General features: G+C 38.2%; 1 protein-coding gene and 1 long non-coding RNA gene across 31 annotated transcripts in view; both read left to right on the top strand.

The window, feature by feature from the left end:
- Positions 1 to 947: 947 nt before the first annotated feature.
- The window catches only part of ABI3BP (ABI family member 3 binding protein), a 253192-nt gene continuing 235008 nt past the window's right edge, over positions 948 to 19131 (top strand). For 22 of the 30 annotated variants that reach the window (XM_036916489.2, XM_036916496.2, XM_036916495.2 and 19 more), the window contains exon 1: positions 954 to 1203. In XM_036916489.2, coding sequence (XP_036772384.2) covers positions 1125 to 1203 — 79 coding nt within the window. In that variant the 5' untranslated portion in view covers positions 954 to 1124. Of the gene's footprint in view, positions 1204 to 19131 lie in introns of all 30 variants that reach the window. The other 8 variants (XM_057502161.1, XM_036916479.2, XM_036916473.2 and 5 more) reach the window with 4 other exon arrangements.
- LOC130683785 (uncharacterized) overlaps positions 4422 to 19131 on the top strand; it is a 33681-nt gene continuing 18971 nt past the window's right edge. Inside the window, exon 1 of the long non-coding RNA XR_008997740.1 lies at positions 4422 to 7466. This is a non-coding gene — a long non-coding RNA (uncharacterized LOC130683785). The remainder of the gene's footprint in view (positions 7467 to 19131) is intronic.

The following is a 19131-nucleotide window of genomic DNA, read 5'->3' as shown; positions in this document are numbered from 1 at the left end:
AAACTCCAGCTCTGTTGCTTAATAGCACTGTGGCCCCGGGTCTTTGACTTAACCTCTCTGTGCACAGCTTCTCTATCTGTAAAGTGGGGTGATGACAAACAATGCCTGCCTCCTAGGTTATCCTGAGTAACAAATGTGTTGCTGTATATGAATTCATCAGATCAGAGCCTGGCACGGAGCAAGCACTTACATGTAACAAATGTTGATAAGGTATAGATGGAGAAGTTTGTTCAAAGGCATATACCATCCACATTTAAACCCTGGTCAGTTCTACTCCAAAACCTACCCAAATTATTGGTCATTAGTACACTGTCTAGGTCAGCTTTTTCCACTGAGCCTCTCTCCAAGCATCAGGTTTTCTTACTAGTAAAATGGGGATAACAGTTTATCTCCTGTCCTGCCACTGTGAAGATTAAAATGCAGTAACATAAGTAAAGATGTTATAGAGCCTGTCCAGAGCTGCAGATCAATTAGTGATAGTGATTTCTCTCTATGTCTACATCCATGTCCACTGGAATACATGTGTGTGTATCTCTGTGTGTGTATATATACATATAGACACATATGCATTATATATAATGAATCGCTGGGTAGCCAATGACATACTCTTAAAAGTTTCTTATGATAATAAAACTTCAAAATGGCTCAAAATGTAGTTTTGAATTTACTCCCATTTAAAAGAAGAATTGGATTGGATTACTAGATAATTAAAAACAGCTTCCTTCCTAAGAAGGTTTTATTTCATTCCAGGACATTTATGTATGACTTTTGGGGATTTTTAAAAGTAGTTCAGCAAAGGTTTAAAAATTGCCTAAGTACTTTTTCTGTCACAAATAGAGATTGACCATCATTTTGATTTTTGTATAATAGACTGAAGAGAAAGTTACAGACTAGCAGAGGGAAATGGGATGATAAACTTTTGCCGTGGTGCCTTTTTTTTTTTTTTGGTGTGTGTGAGAAAGGGTGTGATGTCATTGTGTCTCCACCCCCTGTGAGTAAGCCCAGGCCCAGCTAAGTGCAGCTGCCCGCCTCTGTCGCTGGGAGACGACGGTCCACTTAAATGCAGCTCCAGGGTTGCGGGACCCCCACGAGCATCCCTCCCCGTGCGAGGTGGCAAATGCAACATGTTCTCCAGCTTGGGGTGTCTCCTTCTCTGTGGAAGTGTTGCACTAGCCCTGGGAAATGCACAGAAATTGCCAAAAGGCAAGTAGCTCTGATGTTTTTTGTTTTAAAAATGATTTTTAAGAGATACTAGTTTTTAAATGTTCATATTAAGTGTGATCTGCTTTGCCAGATGGGGGGAATAGCATTATTCTGCGGAGCGTCAAAATTCAAATGTGTGAAGGAGTTGATTCAACTTTAACTTTTTCTTCCCCCTCTGTTATGTACTTTTCAGTTGGGTCTCTTTATGGCAAAATTGAAAACCAGCCTCTTAATAGGTTTAACAGATGTTCACAGTAGCTTGAATAGTATAGTTTCAAACTACAGTATTTGCATATTGAGAAATATTATGTAGATGGGTGTTGTAGTTTGTTAAAAAGAGTTCTAGTGTTTTTATTCCCCTCCCCCAGAGACTGAAGCAGTACTAGCTTAAAGTCTAAAAGAAGCTAATTCTGAAACTTTGAGTTTTTTGGTGTAAACCTCACACATACCTGTTAACTTGGAGGGTGAGGGATTCAAGGCAGGGCCCACCACACCAGGGTCATGTGCTAATGTGTAGACATTTCTCTCCAGTGGAGTTTGGAAGACGGTTTGATTTACTAGACAGAACACTCCCCTTTTCCCTGGCTAAACTGCTCTCATTTTAGTGTTGGTATTTTGTTTATAAATGTCATTAGAAGAAAATTAACATTTCTAAATTTAGATCCTAAACAGTCTCTTCGGCACCAAAATGAGAGCTTGCCTCTCTTCTGTCTTGGAACATAAATGTTGGGTGTACTTTTTGTTCTTTGCAGGGGCGCTTTTCTAAGCCAGCTCCAGGTCTGAGAAGCCTTTTTATGGTTGCAGACTGTTGCAGTCAGCAGAATTATGAAAAACAGACTGCAACTTACCATATAGTTAATGATGGAAAATATTGGAGGTAACGCAGGGCCACAGGCTTGTCAAAAATCGAGTGTGTAGAGTCAGAAAGAAAGGTTGTTAGTGTCAGAATGTCCAAAAATCCTGCCTAGGTCCTCCCTCTGGATAGTCTGCTCCAAGATCATCTTGTCCCAAGTGAGAACTGTTCTCTGCTCAGTGTGTTAAGTGAAACTTGAATCCAGAATGTAAAGGCTGAAGGGTTTGGCTAGTTGGTATTTCATATGATGGTGTAAAAAGCAATAAAAAAGGCTATGTAAACCTTCTTAACTATGATTGGATAATTATGCAAAGAAAAATAAAAACACACACTATTAGCTCTTTTTCTCCTATTGATCATTTTGTTTCCTGACCATAGTAAAACTCTTTAAAGAAATCAGTTATGAGCCACAGCATGCAGAATCACTTGTTCCTCCTGTTGAAACATTTAACAAGGACCTACCATTTGAAGGAAAACTGGGGGTTTTCTCAGGCTCAGAGAAACCCCCAATGGGGGTACCTATGGATGGTTTTATTTTACCTCATATTCATGGTGTCAGGCTGATAGCCATAATTTTGTTAGTGCAGACTTTTGCGAGCTCCAAATGCTTTAATTATCATGTTGCAATCACTTGGATATAATTCTCTTGACATGATTTTCCTTTATTTGTTATGGTTTGAAAAAAAAAAACCTCCTCAAAATGGCCACAAAACTTTTGTCTAGCTCATTGCACCTAATCTTAAGTATTTTCATCAAGGTTTCTTTAGTAATTAAAAAAAATGTATCTATAGGTTTGGTAATTTGAAAAAAATCTGTCAGACTAAGATACTGCATTATAAAATAAATGGCAAATCCCCTTGTCTGAAATGCTATGTTTTTTCTTTATTATAGAAGCTACTGAGGAATTTTCTGTTAGCTGAAGTCACCTTTCTCAAACTATGTTCCAGGAATAGGTGTACTGTCCTCAAAAGGGGGGTGGGGCAGACATCTGCTCCCATCTGTAACTTGGGGAGCATTCGTGCCCTGTCTTTTCTTGATGAGCCACAACAGATGTGAGAATTTTACAGTTCTGAAAAGTAAGGAAACCTGCCCAGTGTTTAAACCCATTGTTTCTCAAACTCATCTGACTAAGAACCCTTTTTCTAGTGGAATTGTCTAGTGGTTTGTCTTTCACCTTTTCAATGGGAAAATGCTAAGCTAAAGAACAAAAGCGATAAAACCTTTGCCTTTGCTTTTTCCTTCCTACCTTAGAGTTAGTTAAATGTCATTTGTGATTTAAGAAAACGATACAATTTTGGAGCTGAAGAGGACATTAGAGATTATTTAGTCTAGTGGTTCCCAGACCTTTGGATGTACAGACCAGTAAAAATACATATCTATTTTTAATATTGATGCCGGGGTTCTTGTTTGTGGGGTCCCTGTCTCAATATCAGGGTTCCATTAATGATGACATACTGAAATTTTGCCATATGAGGATGTTCAAAGGGGGAAAATTTCCCCATAGTTCATAAAAGCAAGGCATTTTAACAGATTTATAAAATAAATGAATTATATAGATAAATCCATTAGTCTTATTTTCTCATTATATCACAGACTGGTGAAATTTTTATCACAGGCCAATATTTGGGAACCACTGACCTAGCTTGACTATTTATTTTAAAAATAAAGACACCAAAAGTGAGAGGTTTAGAAACTTTCTCACACTGATGGCAGAACCAGAATTGGGTCCCAAGCTTCTGACTTCTTTGTTGTGCTGTTTCCCGCCCAGTGAGCATTCTCCCCTCACCCAGACCTTAGGGATCATGGTCTGCAGTGTGCATGTGCGTGCTTCCCTCCCCTCCCCGTGAATACAATTGTGTCTTGTAAAGATCTTAAATGCCTTCTTATCTTCACAGTTTCCCAAGAATTTATCCATTTTATATATATATATATATATATATAATATATATATATATATATATATATTACATAGAATATATATATTACATAGAATATATATATGTGGTTGATACACATAGTTGGCTATTTATAGGAAAAAAAACTTTTCTTTAACTAAGAAATCACTTCCTCCATATCTTATGCTTATTTGCATACCTAGTCAACATACTTTGTTACAGGAAAATAAGATATTGGAGATGGTTCCTTACCTTTTAAAAGCTTAAGAGTAAAGTTAGAGATGATTATTAACAGACCTCTTCTCCTCTCCACCACCTAATGAGTATGTGTTTTGCCAAGTCATTTACCTTTGCTAAGCCTCAGTTTTCTCATCTGTAGTATGAGAATAATGATAACTATCTCATGGTATTGTAGAATTAAATGAGATAATAAATGCAAAGCTCTTAATAAGGGTCTGAGAAGTATCTCTACTGGATAGAGAAGTAGATAAATATTGAAAAAATGCACACCAAATAATATATGATCTTGTGTCCCAGCTATCAGACAAATCTCTTGGAGGGTAGCAAATTAGGTGGCATGTTCTTGGGAGAAAGGGGGGGCAAGAGAGTTAAGTGTTGCTTTACTGACAATGAGAGCAGACCTCTGCACTCTAGCCTGACCATTATCAACCCAGTGTTTGATTGTCAAAGTTAAACATTGCTCTTCACTATGGAGAGCTGCTCCTTTGCCTTAGGATCAGCTTTTCCGTGGGGACTGGTAAGGCCTCAGGGAGCTTCCTGGAGAGATTCTCTTGTACTTGTTTTTCAGGAGGAAAATTAAACTGTAACACACAGGCTCTACAGAAAAATCACCACCTTGTTTTACACCTTTGAAAGCCCCTGTGCTCCAGGTACCTCTCGGAATCTTTATACTTGGCACCATAAAATTCCTCCCCCTGGCATCCAGGCTAAGATAAAAACCACAGAGAACAATATGTAATGAAGGGAGCCAACAAAAGCTTCTAATGGGACACGAGGGGCTTGACACACCTCTGCAGAAACTCCTGTGTGGGGAAGATTATAATCAGCCAGAAAGCAAAGGCTATTAACTTCTAGGCAACCCTGTCAGTCCTGTGTGGGGGCACATGTGAGGAAAACCACAGAGGAACATCCAAGATACAAGTGCACTGTGATCAGATGGCCTGAGGGCTTGAGTCTCTCATGTGACTCTGGGTGCATAGCAGAGGGAGGGGCCACTGTCTCTCTGCCTCAAGTCACCGACTCTAAGGACAAAAAACACAGGGGCAGAGGATAATAACAATAACTCTCATAGCTATTAATCACCTTTATCATTATCATTCTTTGAGCTCATATTGCCTGTGGTATTTTAGGGCTAAGTATTTTTCATGTGGAAAATCTAACTAAATTCTTGAAACTTTCCTATAAAGCAGTTATTTTATTGCTCTCATTTTACAAAGGATAAAATTGTGCCTCAGAGTGAATGATTTTCCTAAAGTCACAAAGTGAGCAAGTGGCAAAAAACTATACACTTAATTTCTATGCACTATTAGTTCTCTGCTCTATGTGAAGATATGTTAACTTGTTCAAGAACAAGTCATATCCCATGTATGTGCAGAGCACAGAGGCTGAGAAGACATGGCTTGGCACCTGTCTTCAGGGAGCTGATCTGTTAATAGAGGAGACAGGGATGCAGAGAAATAATTAAAGTAGAATGAGATTATCTTCCAATTTGGGTGAAGCACAAAGAGCTTTGAGAACAACCAGAAGGACCTAACCCACACAGGAGGGGTCAAGAATTATGAGACTATAAAGCACTCATGTACGGGCCTAGAAGACAAATACAAGTTGGGGCAAGACGAGGAAGACTGAAAGGTGAGGGCCCTCCCAGCAGAGGTAGCTGCATGGTCAGACCCGAGAGGCCAGGGCTCAGCGGCATTAAAGTACTCGGTGGGGAAGCCAAGACTCAGAAGGCCACACAGGACGCAAGTGTGTCTTCCTTGTCTCTGTCTGCCCCGCCCCACCGACTGATTACAAAGAGGAAATAGAAGATCGTCTTTGGAGAAGAGAGCTCCTATGTCTTGCTCTGTGAACTTCCCTATGCTCTCACCTGGGTTCTGGCTCTCACTCTCCTTGGAGATCTTCCAACTCACTTTGACAAAGCAAGAATGTGTCATTCCAGTGGTGCAGTCCATTTCCCCAAAGGGTGGTTGATACTTGCAAGGAGTTAGGGAGGATCTCTCCCATCTTAGGGCAGGCAAGTGGGTGGGGGAGATAATAGTGGGGAATGCAAAAGAAGCCATGTAGGTTGGGTTCTACTTTTATTGAGTAAAGTATACTTACATACTGGTGGGATAGTATTAAAGAGTAGATGAGAAAAAAATGGTTCCACCTCAAAAAGAAAGTTTGAAAACCACAAGACAGTTATTAGCATCTTTCACAGCTCTAAAGTTTCTTGCCAGAGTCATTGATTTATCTATTCAAGCACTGTTAATTGAGTATCAACTAGGTAAAACAGAATGAGGTCCAGCCCCAGCTATAAAAGAAATTTATATTAGGAATGTAAACATTGATCAAGTATAATTTATTTTGATACTTAAGACTATCATGTTTACACCTAAGGCTTAAAAAGAAAGACCCCTTGTGCTGATTATACATTTACTGGTTTAGTTTTGTAGACTGCTCTGTCAGGCTATTCTAAGGAATTATAGTCTCTCTCTCTCTCTCAAGTTAATGGGACACAGGGAAACAATGAGGAAAGAAGAATTTATATATACTGTATTACAAAAAGACATCTAAAATGTCCTTATAGGTTAGTGCAAGGTGACAGAAGGTTTGTCTAAGACAAATGTGAGGTGTCTCATGAAGGGAGGGCCACTCAAGGGATCAGGACCCACCATTCTATTTGAGTCACCTACCACCTCAGTATGATTTCCCTTTTGCCTGTTACCTGATTGCCATTTATAAAAGTAGATGTAACAAAGAGAGAATGTTGAAAGTAAATAAACTTAATAAAAGTGATCAAAGAATAAATATAAAATTAAAAAATAAATAGGATAATCTAATGTGAGAGATTACTAGAATAGTGAAATAAAAATGTAAAAGTAGTATCAGCTCAAGAGGGAACTGCTAAAAATAGAAAAACAATGGTTTAAATGCATACATTTTTGTCAACACTTAAGTAATATAACAACCATATTACTATATATCAGGCATGGTGCTAATACTAAGTGTTTAGATAAATTATTTTATCCTCATGTCCATAAAATATATTATTATTATTCCCATTTCACAGATAAGGAGGTAAGCCTAAATAGTAGGTTAGCTATCTCTTGCTGCATAACAAATTACCACACATTTAGCTGCTTAAAATAACATGTGTTTTATAATTTTACAGTTTCTGTGGATTAGTTTTGGTTCATAAGGTCCTTTGGAGCTTCCCAGGTGGAATCTGCAACCAGCCCTTGTACACAGAAGGCAAGGAGAGATCAAAGGAAGAGGCAGGCCACTCCAAATTGGTAGGTGGCAGTTTTAATAAGCAAAGGGACTTTGAGTAATTGAACCAAAGTTCAATGGTCAACATCCAGTGCTCTGTCTTGGGTAGTCAAAAAGGCAAGTAGATCTCAGCACTCACCCACCAGAATCTTAAAAATGTTCATAGAGTTCTCAACTGAGTCAGTCACATGTATGTCCAGACGGTTTCAAAACCACATCACTATCTCGAGGCTATGTCCATGGGCATGGGGAAGACAAGTGGAATCCACACTCCAAGGAAAGAGGAGGGGGTGAGGAGCCTCTGAGTGCTGGAACCCAGCTTATGGGTCAACTGGTGGTCACATCTTCTTGATGACCTCCCCCAACAGTTAAGGGTCTGAGTTTGGCTTAGCTGGGTCCTCTTCTTCAAGGTCTTTCACAAGGCTACAATAAAGGTATTGGTCAGGGTTGGGGTCTCATCTGAAGGTTTGACCGGGGAAGGATCCATTTATAAGTTTTTTTGATTGTTGGTAGAATTTAGTTCCTTGAAGATTATTGGTTTGAGGGGTTCATTTCTACACCAGCCATTGATAAGAGGTCTCAGTTCTTTGCCATATGGGCCTCTTTATTATGGTTGCTTGCTTCACCCAACTGTACAAGCTTAGATGAATCTGCAGGCAAGATAGGAATTATAATCTTATGTCGCATAATCTCAGAAGTGACAGCTCATCACCTTTGCCATATTTTATTGGTTGGAAGCAATTCATAGGTCCTGTTACATGAGATAATTACACAAGGGAATACATACCAGGAGGCAGGGACTATTGGGGTTTATCTTAGAGCCTGCCTACCACAAAATAGTCAATGGCTGCTTGAAGTCATATAGCTAGTAAGTGATACAGTGGATGTGTGAATACAGGAAATCCAATTCCAGAGAATATACTGCTTTGAACATGCACACGCCATCCACTTTCCACAGAATTGAGCCTTTAATGGCAGATGTCCAGCAGGCAAAATGCCAGTTTGTCTCCCTCTGTGGTTGGAGTCTCTTCTAGGAAATCCCTGGGAATTGCCATAAGTATCTTAAGAATGCAAAGACTCAGGTAAACATTCAACTTCCAACATGGACCTTATTTTCTGTATGCAAGAATCCAGTCAATCCCTAGATTCCTCTGCTGATTCCCTCTGTGGTACATTGAGCATGGTTGATCCCATAGAGATATGCAAAGTAAATTCCCCCAAATAAAAGCTCTGCCTTTGATTGTAAGGCTCAGATGCCACCATTTTGCAAACAAAAAAAGAAAAAATAAGACAAAGTGAAATTTTTCTGTAACAAAATTGTACAGATATTGAGCAGTTAACACTTATTAAGTTGATGATACAGTGCTCTGAAACATTAGTGAGCGACTTTTCCAGTAAATGCAGGAGTCGCTATAAGGTCAAATTAAATTTGTGTTTGGAAGAAGAAAATGTGCTTCTACCAGTGGATGTGATAGAGACAACTGGATAAACTAAAGGAGTTTCTTCCATATCCTTTATGGTGTTAATAAAATAATTCTTTTATATGCTCTAGGAATCAAACCACAAAATTTAAGTTGTACACAGAGTATATTCTTAACATGACATCTAGAACACTGTAGAATGTATAACAGTAGTATCCTGTGGGTTTTTTTTTGTAGCTCACAGTCTCTTCTTGTGTTGAGATGGACCCGAAGGCTTGGAGGGTACATGATAAGAGGGGTAAACTTCAGGGTCTCGGGCTACTTTGTAGAAGTTCAGTGGACAGTCAGACTGAATCAGGACTAACTCCACTGCTCATAATGTTAGCTGAGTGTCCCTACCAAAAACCATCGATAGTGAGACTTTTATAGTGTGTTATAGGTTTTCCTAATCTAACAAAATCTTGCACTCCTTTGATAGAAATTTGGGAGCCTTAAAGCTACTCGGAGGTTTTTGTGCTGTCTGGGTTCAGCAAGTTGGGAAGTCAGCTATTGTTCTTCCCTATGGAATTCTGAAAAGGAGGTAGAAGATGTGATGCCTTCCTAGAAGGTCAATCATCACTTTCTGGTCATGGACTGGACATCTAAAGCCTATATATTAGAAAATCAGACCAAGTCCATCCACCCCAGGTAACTTCTGATCAGATTAGAATTAATTTTAGAGAAATCTGAGGTCCAGTTAAAACTTCACCTATGGTATAGCAATTCAGTGTTTTCTTTTAAAATAAGTTTAGCTATGAGTACAAATACTGTAACATCTCTCCCAATAATTGTAACCCTCACTGCTCATTATAATACCTGAAAGTTTTCAAAAATATTGGTACTGCTTCCCTGTTCAGTTATGATTTAATTGGTTTGGGGTAGGCCAGGTGATTCCAATAGGGACAGAGTTGAGAATCACAGGTCTACAGTTTTGAAAATGTGTTCTTGGAAGTACATTTGAATTATTTGTTATTTAAGTTTTAATATTGATTAAAATCTGATTTTTATTTGTTTTTTGTTTGTTTCCTTTTGCTGCTTTGTTCTGGGATTTTAAGGCATTATTTGGAAAACTTTTGAGACTTCTTTCTCAGAGTATGTAAAATAAAGAAATGTTTAAAGTTGAGATGAATGTTTGTTTTTGGTGTTAGGATATAAATGCTCATCTCTACTTTTACAAAATCTCAGAAGCTAGATCTGAGAAGCTATGGTTGATTGTATTTTTCAGAACTGGACTTAACATTTTTTCTTTGTCATTCAATTAACATTTCTAAAAATCATATTGCAGTCAAAAAGATGTATAAGATATTTACTGTCTTCAGGGAGTTTGAAATCTGTTGTATTTAAAACCATTTGGCCACACAAAAGTAATTTTCTTTTAAATGAAGTTGTTGATGTCTTAATTCTTTATCCTTATTGAACAACATTTGCAAGAGTTACACTATCCCATTGTGTTACATGCACTAACTTTAAGTAATATATATATATATATATATATATATATATATATATATATATATATATATATATATATACATAAAGAAGAAAAGAAAATGAATTCATGTAGTATGTTAAGAAAAACAAAGCACCCCATTATCCTAGTCAATGAAAAATACAGGAGTTAAGCAAACATTCAGTGAATTTCCCTGATCAGAAGGTCCAGATTATGTGAATCACCTTTGGAAGTGGTACCACTTCCAAAATGGCACGTTATCACATATGATCCATCTCAGCTTCTTTTTGTTTATGTTAAGGGTAATTTGTGAGTACAAAGGATGTCTTATAATCTGAAACATCTCTGAAATGTACTACACTGCCTCTCCAATAAAAGGAAAGGTCTCTCCTTTCTGAGTGGGGAATAAACACTTGCTAACAACGCTTAGCAGTACTTTGCTTCCAATAAGATGCCAAAGTAGAGTTGTAGACTTCCTTTCTTCTTAAATGCCACCCTGTTTTTCCACTCTGTCAGCTGATAAGAAAACACTCTGGTTTTCCAAGGTCCTGCTGAGAATCCCTGTGCACACGTGTGTGTGGGTGTGAGCGGCCTCACAGACCTTCCTTCTCCAAGAGCCGCAGACTGTGTTGTGGAAGAAGGGCTTTGGGGTGGCTGCCAGTCATGCTGGCAGGGAATTCTGGAAGTCAGTCCTGTTATAGATATGCCGGCAGGGGATACAGGACAGAGTTTCCTTCTTTCACTTTTCCAGATGGAGTTAAAGCATTTCTAACCAGTAACTTTAGGATAAGGTAACATATCTGAAGAACAGCCCTTCCAATCTGCTCCTGGCTCATCTTTGTTGAATATTCCAATGATCCTGTTACCACAGAGTAATTCCCTAATTACTCATATTTTTACTAGAATCAGAGGGAAAATGTTGCTGGCCATGTTATCCACTGAGGTTTACTGTAATTGGTAGTTTATTTTTGAATTAGAAAGATAATTATTAGAAAATAGCAACAGGGGCTAGTGCATAAAGCTGGAATAAATGTGAACCTGGGCAAGTGCCCTAACCTTTCTGAACACTGGATTTGCTTCCCTAAAAAGGGGGAATAATAAAAATAACACTTCTATTTTTGGCTTTCACTAATCAATAATATTAGGGTGGCTTTCATGGGGTTTTGGTAGTAACTTTCCTAACCTAACAGGGAATGTGAGGACCAGACACGTTTTTGAAAACTACCTGCCTTGGCAGCTAGGGAAGATCTCCTAGCCAGTCCAGTCCCCTGGACACTTTCCCCTAGAAAACGTGCTGGGCTAAAAGAACACACTGTTGCTGGATGCCGTGGACCTCTAATCTGTCAGCCTCGTGGTGACACATGGCTGGAAGAGAGGAGCCATGGCACTGTGGAGTTTTAAACATAATTCTTGCCATCAGCATCTCGCTCCTGTTCTTTGTCCCAGTCTCCCTGCAGGGATTTGGAAGGCCCTGCTCAGAGCAGATTTACCTTTTACAAGAAAGATCTGAGAGCACAGGTTGTGGTCCTTGGTCACTTTGATCTCCACGTATCTTTGGGCTGTGTTCTGTGTGACTTGCCTCTCCCCGAGATGCCTGCTGCAGTCTGTCGGCTTGATTCTCAGGCATTGGGTTGGTGATCAGGCGATGAGTCAGTCACCTCGTAAGACTTTTTTCCAGCCCCCTCCCTCTTTTTGTTCCTAATCCTCCTTTCCCTCCAGCCTCTTTCTCTCTCCCTTTCCCTCCTACTTCCCTCCTTTCTACTTCCCCCTTCCATCAATGCTGTGAGTCCTTAGAACATTCTCTGGCTTCCGCCCCAGTCTCTTCTGCCGGCCACTTTGGCCCTCGTTCACACCTCACAGCTGACTCTTCATCTGTTTGGATACAGCAAGAGTCATCCCTTTGGAAGACAATGCACAGTTTATATTTTTTTCAAGGCAGGAGTGGGTGTTTCTATGTCATTGCTAAATGTTCTACTTGATTGAAAATATAGTTTCCCATTCATTTATCAGTAAGCTTGTAAAAAGTACTAATTTACATATATCTGATAAACTGTGCATGTCAGATTGAATAACTCTAGCTATGTATTAACTGTATGTATATATATATATATATATATATATATATATATATATATATATATATATATATATGGTTCATTCTTAAATAGTTTTGAATATGGCATAAATTACTATGTCCCTTGAAGTATGGCAACAATATAGCATGATAAAAGCCACATGTTACAGTGTTATTTTATAAGGTGACTTCTATTTGTTTCTGGACTTTTGTACATTGTAGTCATTGGAGTTTGATACTTTGAAGAACTTACAGAGAACTTTTCTGTTTTCCAGTGGCTCACTGAATTGGGTCTTAAGTTCAAATGCCTTGTTTCTCTTCATTTGACTTGTAGCCAACATTTCCATGAAACCGAGTTTCTGTGTCAAGCATTCCTATGGAATGTGATCCTCCAATTGGCAACCAGATCACAGTCAAATGCATGTAGTACTATTTCAACATACCAGCTTCTCTGTTTGATCTTTCTTTCTCTGGCTCACCATTTTCTTTGCGATACACAACAGATGACTTCCAAATTTTCCTCTCACTCTTTAGAGCCCTCTTGTCTTCTGCTTTCATGCCTTAAGTTCTGATCCTTGGGCTTGGAAGACCCTCCACCATGTTTGCTATAGAAACTTTATGTATTCTATTGACTTTGAGACTTTTCAACCATGACCTTAGTATTAACTAATGAAAAATAAAATTAGGTTTACAGATCCAGATGAGTGTGCTTACATGGGTGTGTACCATCCTTCATAATCATGCTGGTTTTCTGTGTAGTAAAAACCAAAACAATAAATATGAAATAGATGAAAATCCTAGATGGAGATTAAATCTGGTGTGATGCACTACTGATTTTTTGATTGATAAACATACTGCTATTACTGTGATCTAGTCTTTTGCTCTTATGTAGAACAATCTAGTTGCAAAACTCTTTATAAACAGTCTTTCACTGGAGCAAGTGATTGTTTTTATTATGCTATTTTTGGAACAGTAACTCAAATTTTAAATATTGATATTATGGCTGGATCATCAGAATGAATAATGAAAAATATCCTTGAATCACTTAATGAAATAACAATACTTTATACTCTAGGTTAGTCAAGATTCTTTCTCTACATATTCTTGTCATGAAATCCCATATTTACAATTTTTTCACCATAAAGTCAGTACTTTATCAAACACTTTCAGGTGCCTTTCTCAGCTGTTTACAAAAAGCACAATTTAGTTTTATAATCTGTCATGCCAAAGAGGGATTTCAGCTCTGGGTGAGTTCACTCTGAATTCAGTGAGACCAAATAATGACAAGGGAACATTATGGGTAAAAGGTCTCATACTAAGCTTTACTCTCATGGTGGCAGGTCAAGCACTAGAATCATGTCTGCTTCAGCCTCTGACTCTGACCCGGGGAGAGCACTCGGCAGGGCTCTTTATAAGGCAACACAGACAATAATGGCCCATTGCCAACATGTGTGTAAGCCTGCGCCTACGCAGTAGGCCAATTACATCATTGCATGTGTATAGTGGGCAAATAGATTAGGGTCAGGTGAGCATTCTTGCCATGGGAATTTTCATTTTCTCTATAATAATCCCTTAAATGTATCGACTGAATTGCTTTATATAACACTTGTTCTTAACCGGCCACTCAATTGAAACATCTGTTTTCACTTAGAAAAGTAAGACAAGTATTTAGTATTTTCCAAAGTCATCATAGCCCATGGTTCATATGTCATCTGTTAGGTTTTTGTGGTGTCCCAGAAATATTGCAACACTCTTTGTCATGGCCAGAAGTTCATAGGCCACAAAGGGACCACAGACATTAACACTAAATTAACATCCTGGAAATTATGTTATAAAATAATTTAAAAGGAATTAAAGGATAAGCATTAACAGAGTCAGGGTTCTTTTAGGGATAACTTTCTAGGGGCTTATTTGTAAGAGTGTTTCTTTTCTCTCTAACGGGGAGAAACATGTACCTCCATTTATCTGCTTTGAGTATTTGTCTCTCTCCCACCTACCTTTCTTACTTTATGATACATGCATCCTACATCCATCCACAAGGCCTCGTTGTGGAGGATAATTAGATGGGAATAGGGAAAGAAACCTATTCTAGGCTCTCTATGCTGTGCCATTGATCTGTCTGTTCTTTCAACAACACCATGCTGTCTTGGTGACTAACTTTATCTATTGAATTTTTTTGTCCTAACTATGGGTCACATTTTCTTGCTTCCTTATCTATTTCATAATATTTTACTGTATACTAGACTTGTATATAAAGGAGCAAGAGAAACTCAAGTATATTTTTATTAGCCCAGACAAGATTTGCCCTTTCTTTTTTTTAGGTAAGTAGGGTGAGGAATCAGATATAAATAATCAAATCAAGAATTGGGCTCAGTAGTGGATTGGTTGATGCTTTGATTAGTTTCAGTTAGCCTTTGGTTTAAATATCTTAAGCAGGACTTTGCTGTCTAAGTAAAGATATCTCCCTCTCCTTTCCAGTCCTATCCCTAGATTCCTAGTCCTGTCACCTACTCAGCTAAAGTTATATGGAGGACAGAGAATCAGCAAGTGAGGAGGCGTAAATCCATAATTTAGCAGGTCTGGTATGCTGCATGTTAAATAGCTGTCACTGATGATTCTGGGGAGATTAACAGTGTATGGAGAAATAATACTGATCTATTTATATGATCTGTACCAAGGACTGGGATGCTAACTTGAAGAAAGAGGTTAAGAGGAATTTAGCTAACTTACTATAGTTATATAAGCTTGAAGAACCTGTGTTTTTCATTGTTCAGTACATGATACATGTCTGTAAAAAATGTTTAGCTTGAGAGAGCGAGAGCCCCAGTTCTTGTGATCAATTTCTGTTTGCCTTTATACTTAGAATCCCTCTTTTCCCATAGCTAGCTGGAGCCCTGAGCAGCATTCACCAGTAATGTAAACTTGTTGGTTGGTGAGTAATGTTTAAAACTGGGCCTAGAAGGTGTTGGTGACTTTATGAGATCTCAGTGAGAGTCATTCTGTTTGTGTGTGAATATATATGTGTTAAACTTAATGCCTAATGTTAGCCAGAAGGATCTGTGATGTGTAACCCAAACGCAATAAGGTCCATTATAAAATAGGAACAGTTTACTTTGCAAGGTCAATTAAGAAAAATACAACTGTGAAAATAAAGCTGAATTTAATATTTCACGTTAAAGTTCTCTGTTATTTTGACTTACATAGACTGGGAGCCAGCCCTTCAGCTGATATTGGACATCAGCCTATTGTGGAACATTAGCTATGACATTTATATCTGGCAGCCAGTTGGAAACACTGCATATGTAGCTTGCAGGTTAGAGTTTCTTTTCTTAGCTTGGAGAGTCCAGAAAACTCTTGAAGTTGTATATAAAATAGTATACTTGTGGGTATGTACAATTTTGGGGGTTATTGGTCCTTATATTTAAATTGTCAAAGAAGTCTAAGCCAATAAAAATTAGAACCATATGTCTAGGTAGATGCCTTTTGCTGAGTTATATTAGGATGTATTAAGTGAATGGCTGGAAGGATTACTACTATATGTATAAAACATTCAGAAAAGGCTTTGAGATGGTCCAAGAAAAAGCTCAAGCATCATAACTAAAAGAAACTGATATGAGTACACAGTTTCTTTTATATAATTGGTATTGATGTGATGCAAAAAATTTAAATGTAGAAATATGGTATCCCAGTGACCCTCAGTGCCCTCACTTCCTGGTGTGCGTGCTGCCCTTGTAGAGTCCCCTTGCACACTGAATCATCGCTGGCCCATATATTCTTTAGAAGTGAAGGGAAGATGTGTGACTTCTGAGGCTAGGTCATAAAAGATATTGCAGTTCATAACTGCTCTTTATTATGGATCACCCAATCATGAGAACACTCAAGCATCCTGTGAAGGAAGAGGTCTAGCCATAGGAGTGTGCCATCTTGGAGGTATATCCTCTGATCCCAGTCAAAGCTTCAGGTGACTGCAGTCCTGGCCAATATCTTGAGTGCAAACTCATGAAAGATTCTGAGTTATAAGTACCTAGACAAGCTGTTCCTAAGTTCTTTCATGATCCTCAGCAACTGTGTTGATAATAAATCTTTGCTGTTGGTTGTCATCAGGATTTAGGTTAATTTATTATGCAACAACTGGTAATTAATACAGAGAGTGTTTGCTGCCTTTTTATTGTAATTTAAAGGACTATTTAAGTGGAGTAAAAAATAGAAAAAGAAATATAGATAATATTACTTATTGGCATATGACTTTGGAAATATAGTTTTGCCTACCAGCAAAAGATAAGTGGAAATTAATTCTGGAGGAGAATTTTCAGATCAATTACTTTTCCAGTACCACAAAATCAGGGCATAAATGCTGATCAAAAAATGATTAGAAAAATGCACAAATATCTTTCTAAACTAGTCAGAAAATGTTTGATAGTTAAGAGCAGTTTAAAGACCATGTCTTCTAAGTCCTTGATAGATGGCCTACATTCCAGAGGCCATTTCAGGACTGGCCCAAGGCCACGGGTGGGTCTGTATCCATCCTGCTATCATTTAGGAGAGTCAATCTGTACCCAACACAGCTTAAAAGAACCAGATCCAAGACCCACCCTGTAGCTGACCTACATTGCTAAATTCCCTAGAGGAACAAATGGCCCCCTGGGATAAATTTGGTTTAGGCCAGGCTCTCTTTCCTTTGCCTTTGGCCTTAGTTTTGGCCTCATGCTGAAGTTCATGACATGGCATTCTCCATGTAGTTGCATCTCCAGGGTAGGCATTTGTCAAATTTCGTATCTCTTATGCTTATAAAAAAATCATTTTATAAGCACCTAACATTATAATAGGAGGAATAAGAAATAAAAAAGAATAATGGTTGCTGTCCCAGTGCAGTTTATATCCTAGCAAAAAGAATAGATGAACTAAATAGGATAATACAATGTAATAAAGGTCATAACTGCGACATGAAAAAAGCTGAATCGGGGCAGAGAAAACACAAGGGGTTGATTTAGATTGGGAGAGTTGGGAAGACTTTGACCAGGGTCTTCTCTGCATTCTGCAAAAATGTTATGGCATTTCCAGAATTTTTTTAAAATAAAAAACAAACTTCACATAGGGAATTTCTTTATATGTGCTGTATGTGGAGGGTGAGCAAATTTTTCTAACCCCAACCCAGAATACATGCTACATATGAAAATACTTTTAAAGATGTAAGCAGCATGTTTGTAAACTTGGGCTCTACCAGAAAAGTAAAGATGCTCCGTGTCTTACCTAAAGTGTACTTCATTAATGGATGCTATCAGTGCTTTAAGTTGACCTCATTTGCTGCCTTCAAAAATACCATTTTTTATAAAGTGATTACAAAGAAATACCACAGACACTTATCAGCAGTTACTAGGACCTTACTGACAAAGCATGTGACAAAATATAACCCTGGGTAAGCAGTATCCATTTAGCCAGCCAGTTCCTTGCCCAGTCCGCATCTGTGTTTCTTGGATGGCATAGGTCGCAATAGACAGGAATCTTGCTGCTCAGCCCCTCTTCTCAGACCAAATTCCAGACTAGATCCTGAGTACTTTTTACTAGCATGTGTCATTACTTGGGGAATCACAGCTCTTGCTTCCATGCAGATTCAAGACACCACAGACTAGACCTTCTCAGAGTGCCTTATCATAGTTGCCAAGGAAGGTCTGTCTCAGTAGGAAAATAGCTCATTTCCTACCACTTCTTACCCACTCTTAAAGAGCACACCTAATTAAGCAAGCAAAACACTCAGCCTTTGAAGTAGACTCTCTAATCGTGAAGGATGTTGTGGGCAAAGAAAAAAGTCAGAGGAGACAAAAAATTGAGTGAGATCTGAAGCCATCATTCAAACAGACAGTGTGCCTCTAGTAAAGTCACAAGGGTGGCTAGACATCAACTGTTTCAGAATCCTTTTCCTGCTCTCTCCTCAGAAGTGGGGGACACCTTCATCCTCAGTGGCCCATCTCCTTCAAGGAAGCAATAGTCACTTCTAAGTGACTTTCCTTCTCCAACTCATTCAATAGAAGTGGGGGTGTATTGTTTTTAGGGTCACTTTTGTTATCTCACAGAGGTTTTAATGTTTTATTGTAGTAAAATAAAATAAGGAAGCAACTTCCAATGATTAAAAGCTTTTATCCACCTTCAAATGTACAAATTTTGCTGTCTCATTCTTTCTCTCTTTTCTAAATCAACATAATTAACACTGACATTGTTTAAGTTCCTGTACCATTATGAATATATCCAATTATTAAATATTTAAATCAGTATATTTAAAGTGACTAACTTCTTATCAAAGAAGAGAAATTCTTTGTCTAGACTATCTATAAAATTGCCTGTTGTCCCATAGGATTGATTACAAACAGCATCTTGAGGAGGTTTGACTTGCAAGAGAGCACCTGTCTTGGGACACCTGTTGTCCCACACTGCACCTTAAAACTACATGTGACTTATTTTAATATTACTTCAGCTAATTAGTATTCTTTTGTATTATAGCTTAATCTAGAGAATAAGCAACAAATGACTTTTATCTTCCTTCTAAATTTAAACACACTGTAGAAGATGTCTGTTTCCTATTTTGTCTGCCCCTTATTTCATCCAATTCAATACATTTTTATTTTGTCAAGATATAAAACATTTCCATCACTCCAGAAAATTCCTCTGTGCTCCTTTGTAGTCAGTCTCTTTCCGCCTTTCTCAGCCCC

Source organism: Manis pentadactyla, chromosome 1, assembly GCF_030020395.1.
Source record: "Manis pentadactyla isolate mManPen7 chromosome 1, mManPen7.hap1, whole genome shotgun sequence".
NCBI classification, from domain to species: domain Eukaryota; kingdom Metazoa; phylum Chordata; class Mammalia; order Pholidota; family Manidae; genus Manis; species Manis pentadactyla.
The sequence above is the reverse complement of the archived record's forward strand: the minus strand, read 5'-3'. Positions and strand labels throughout refer to the sequence as shown.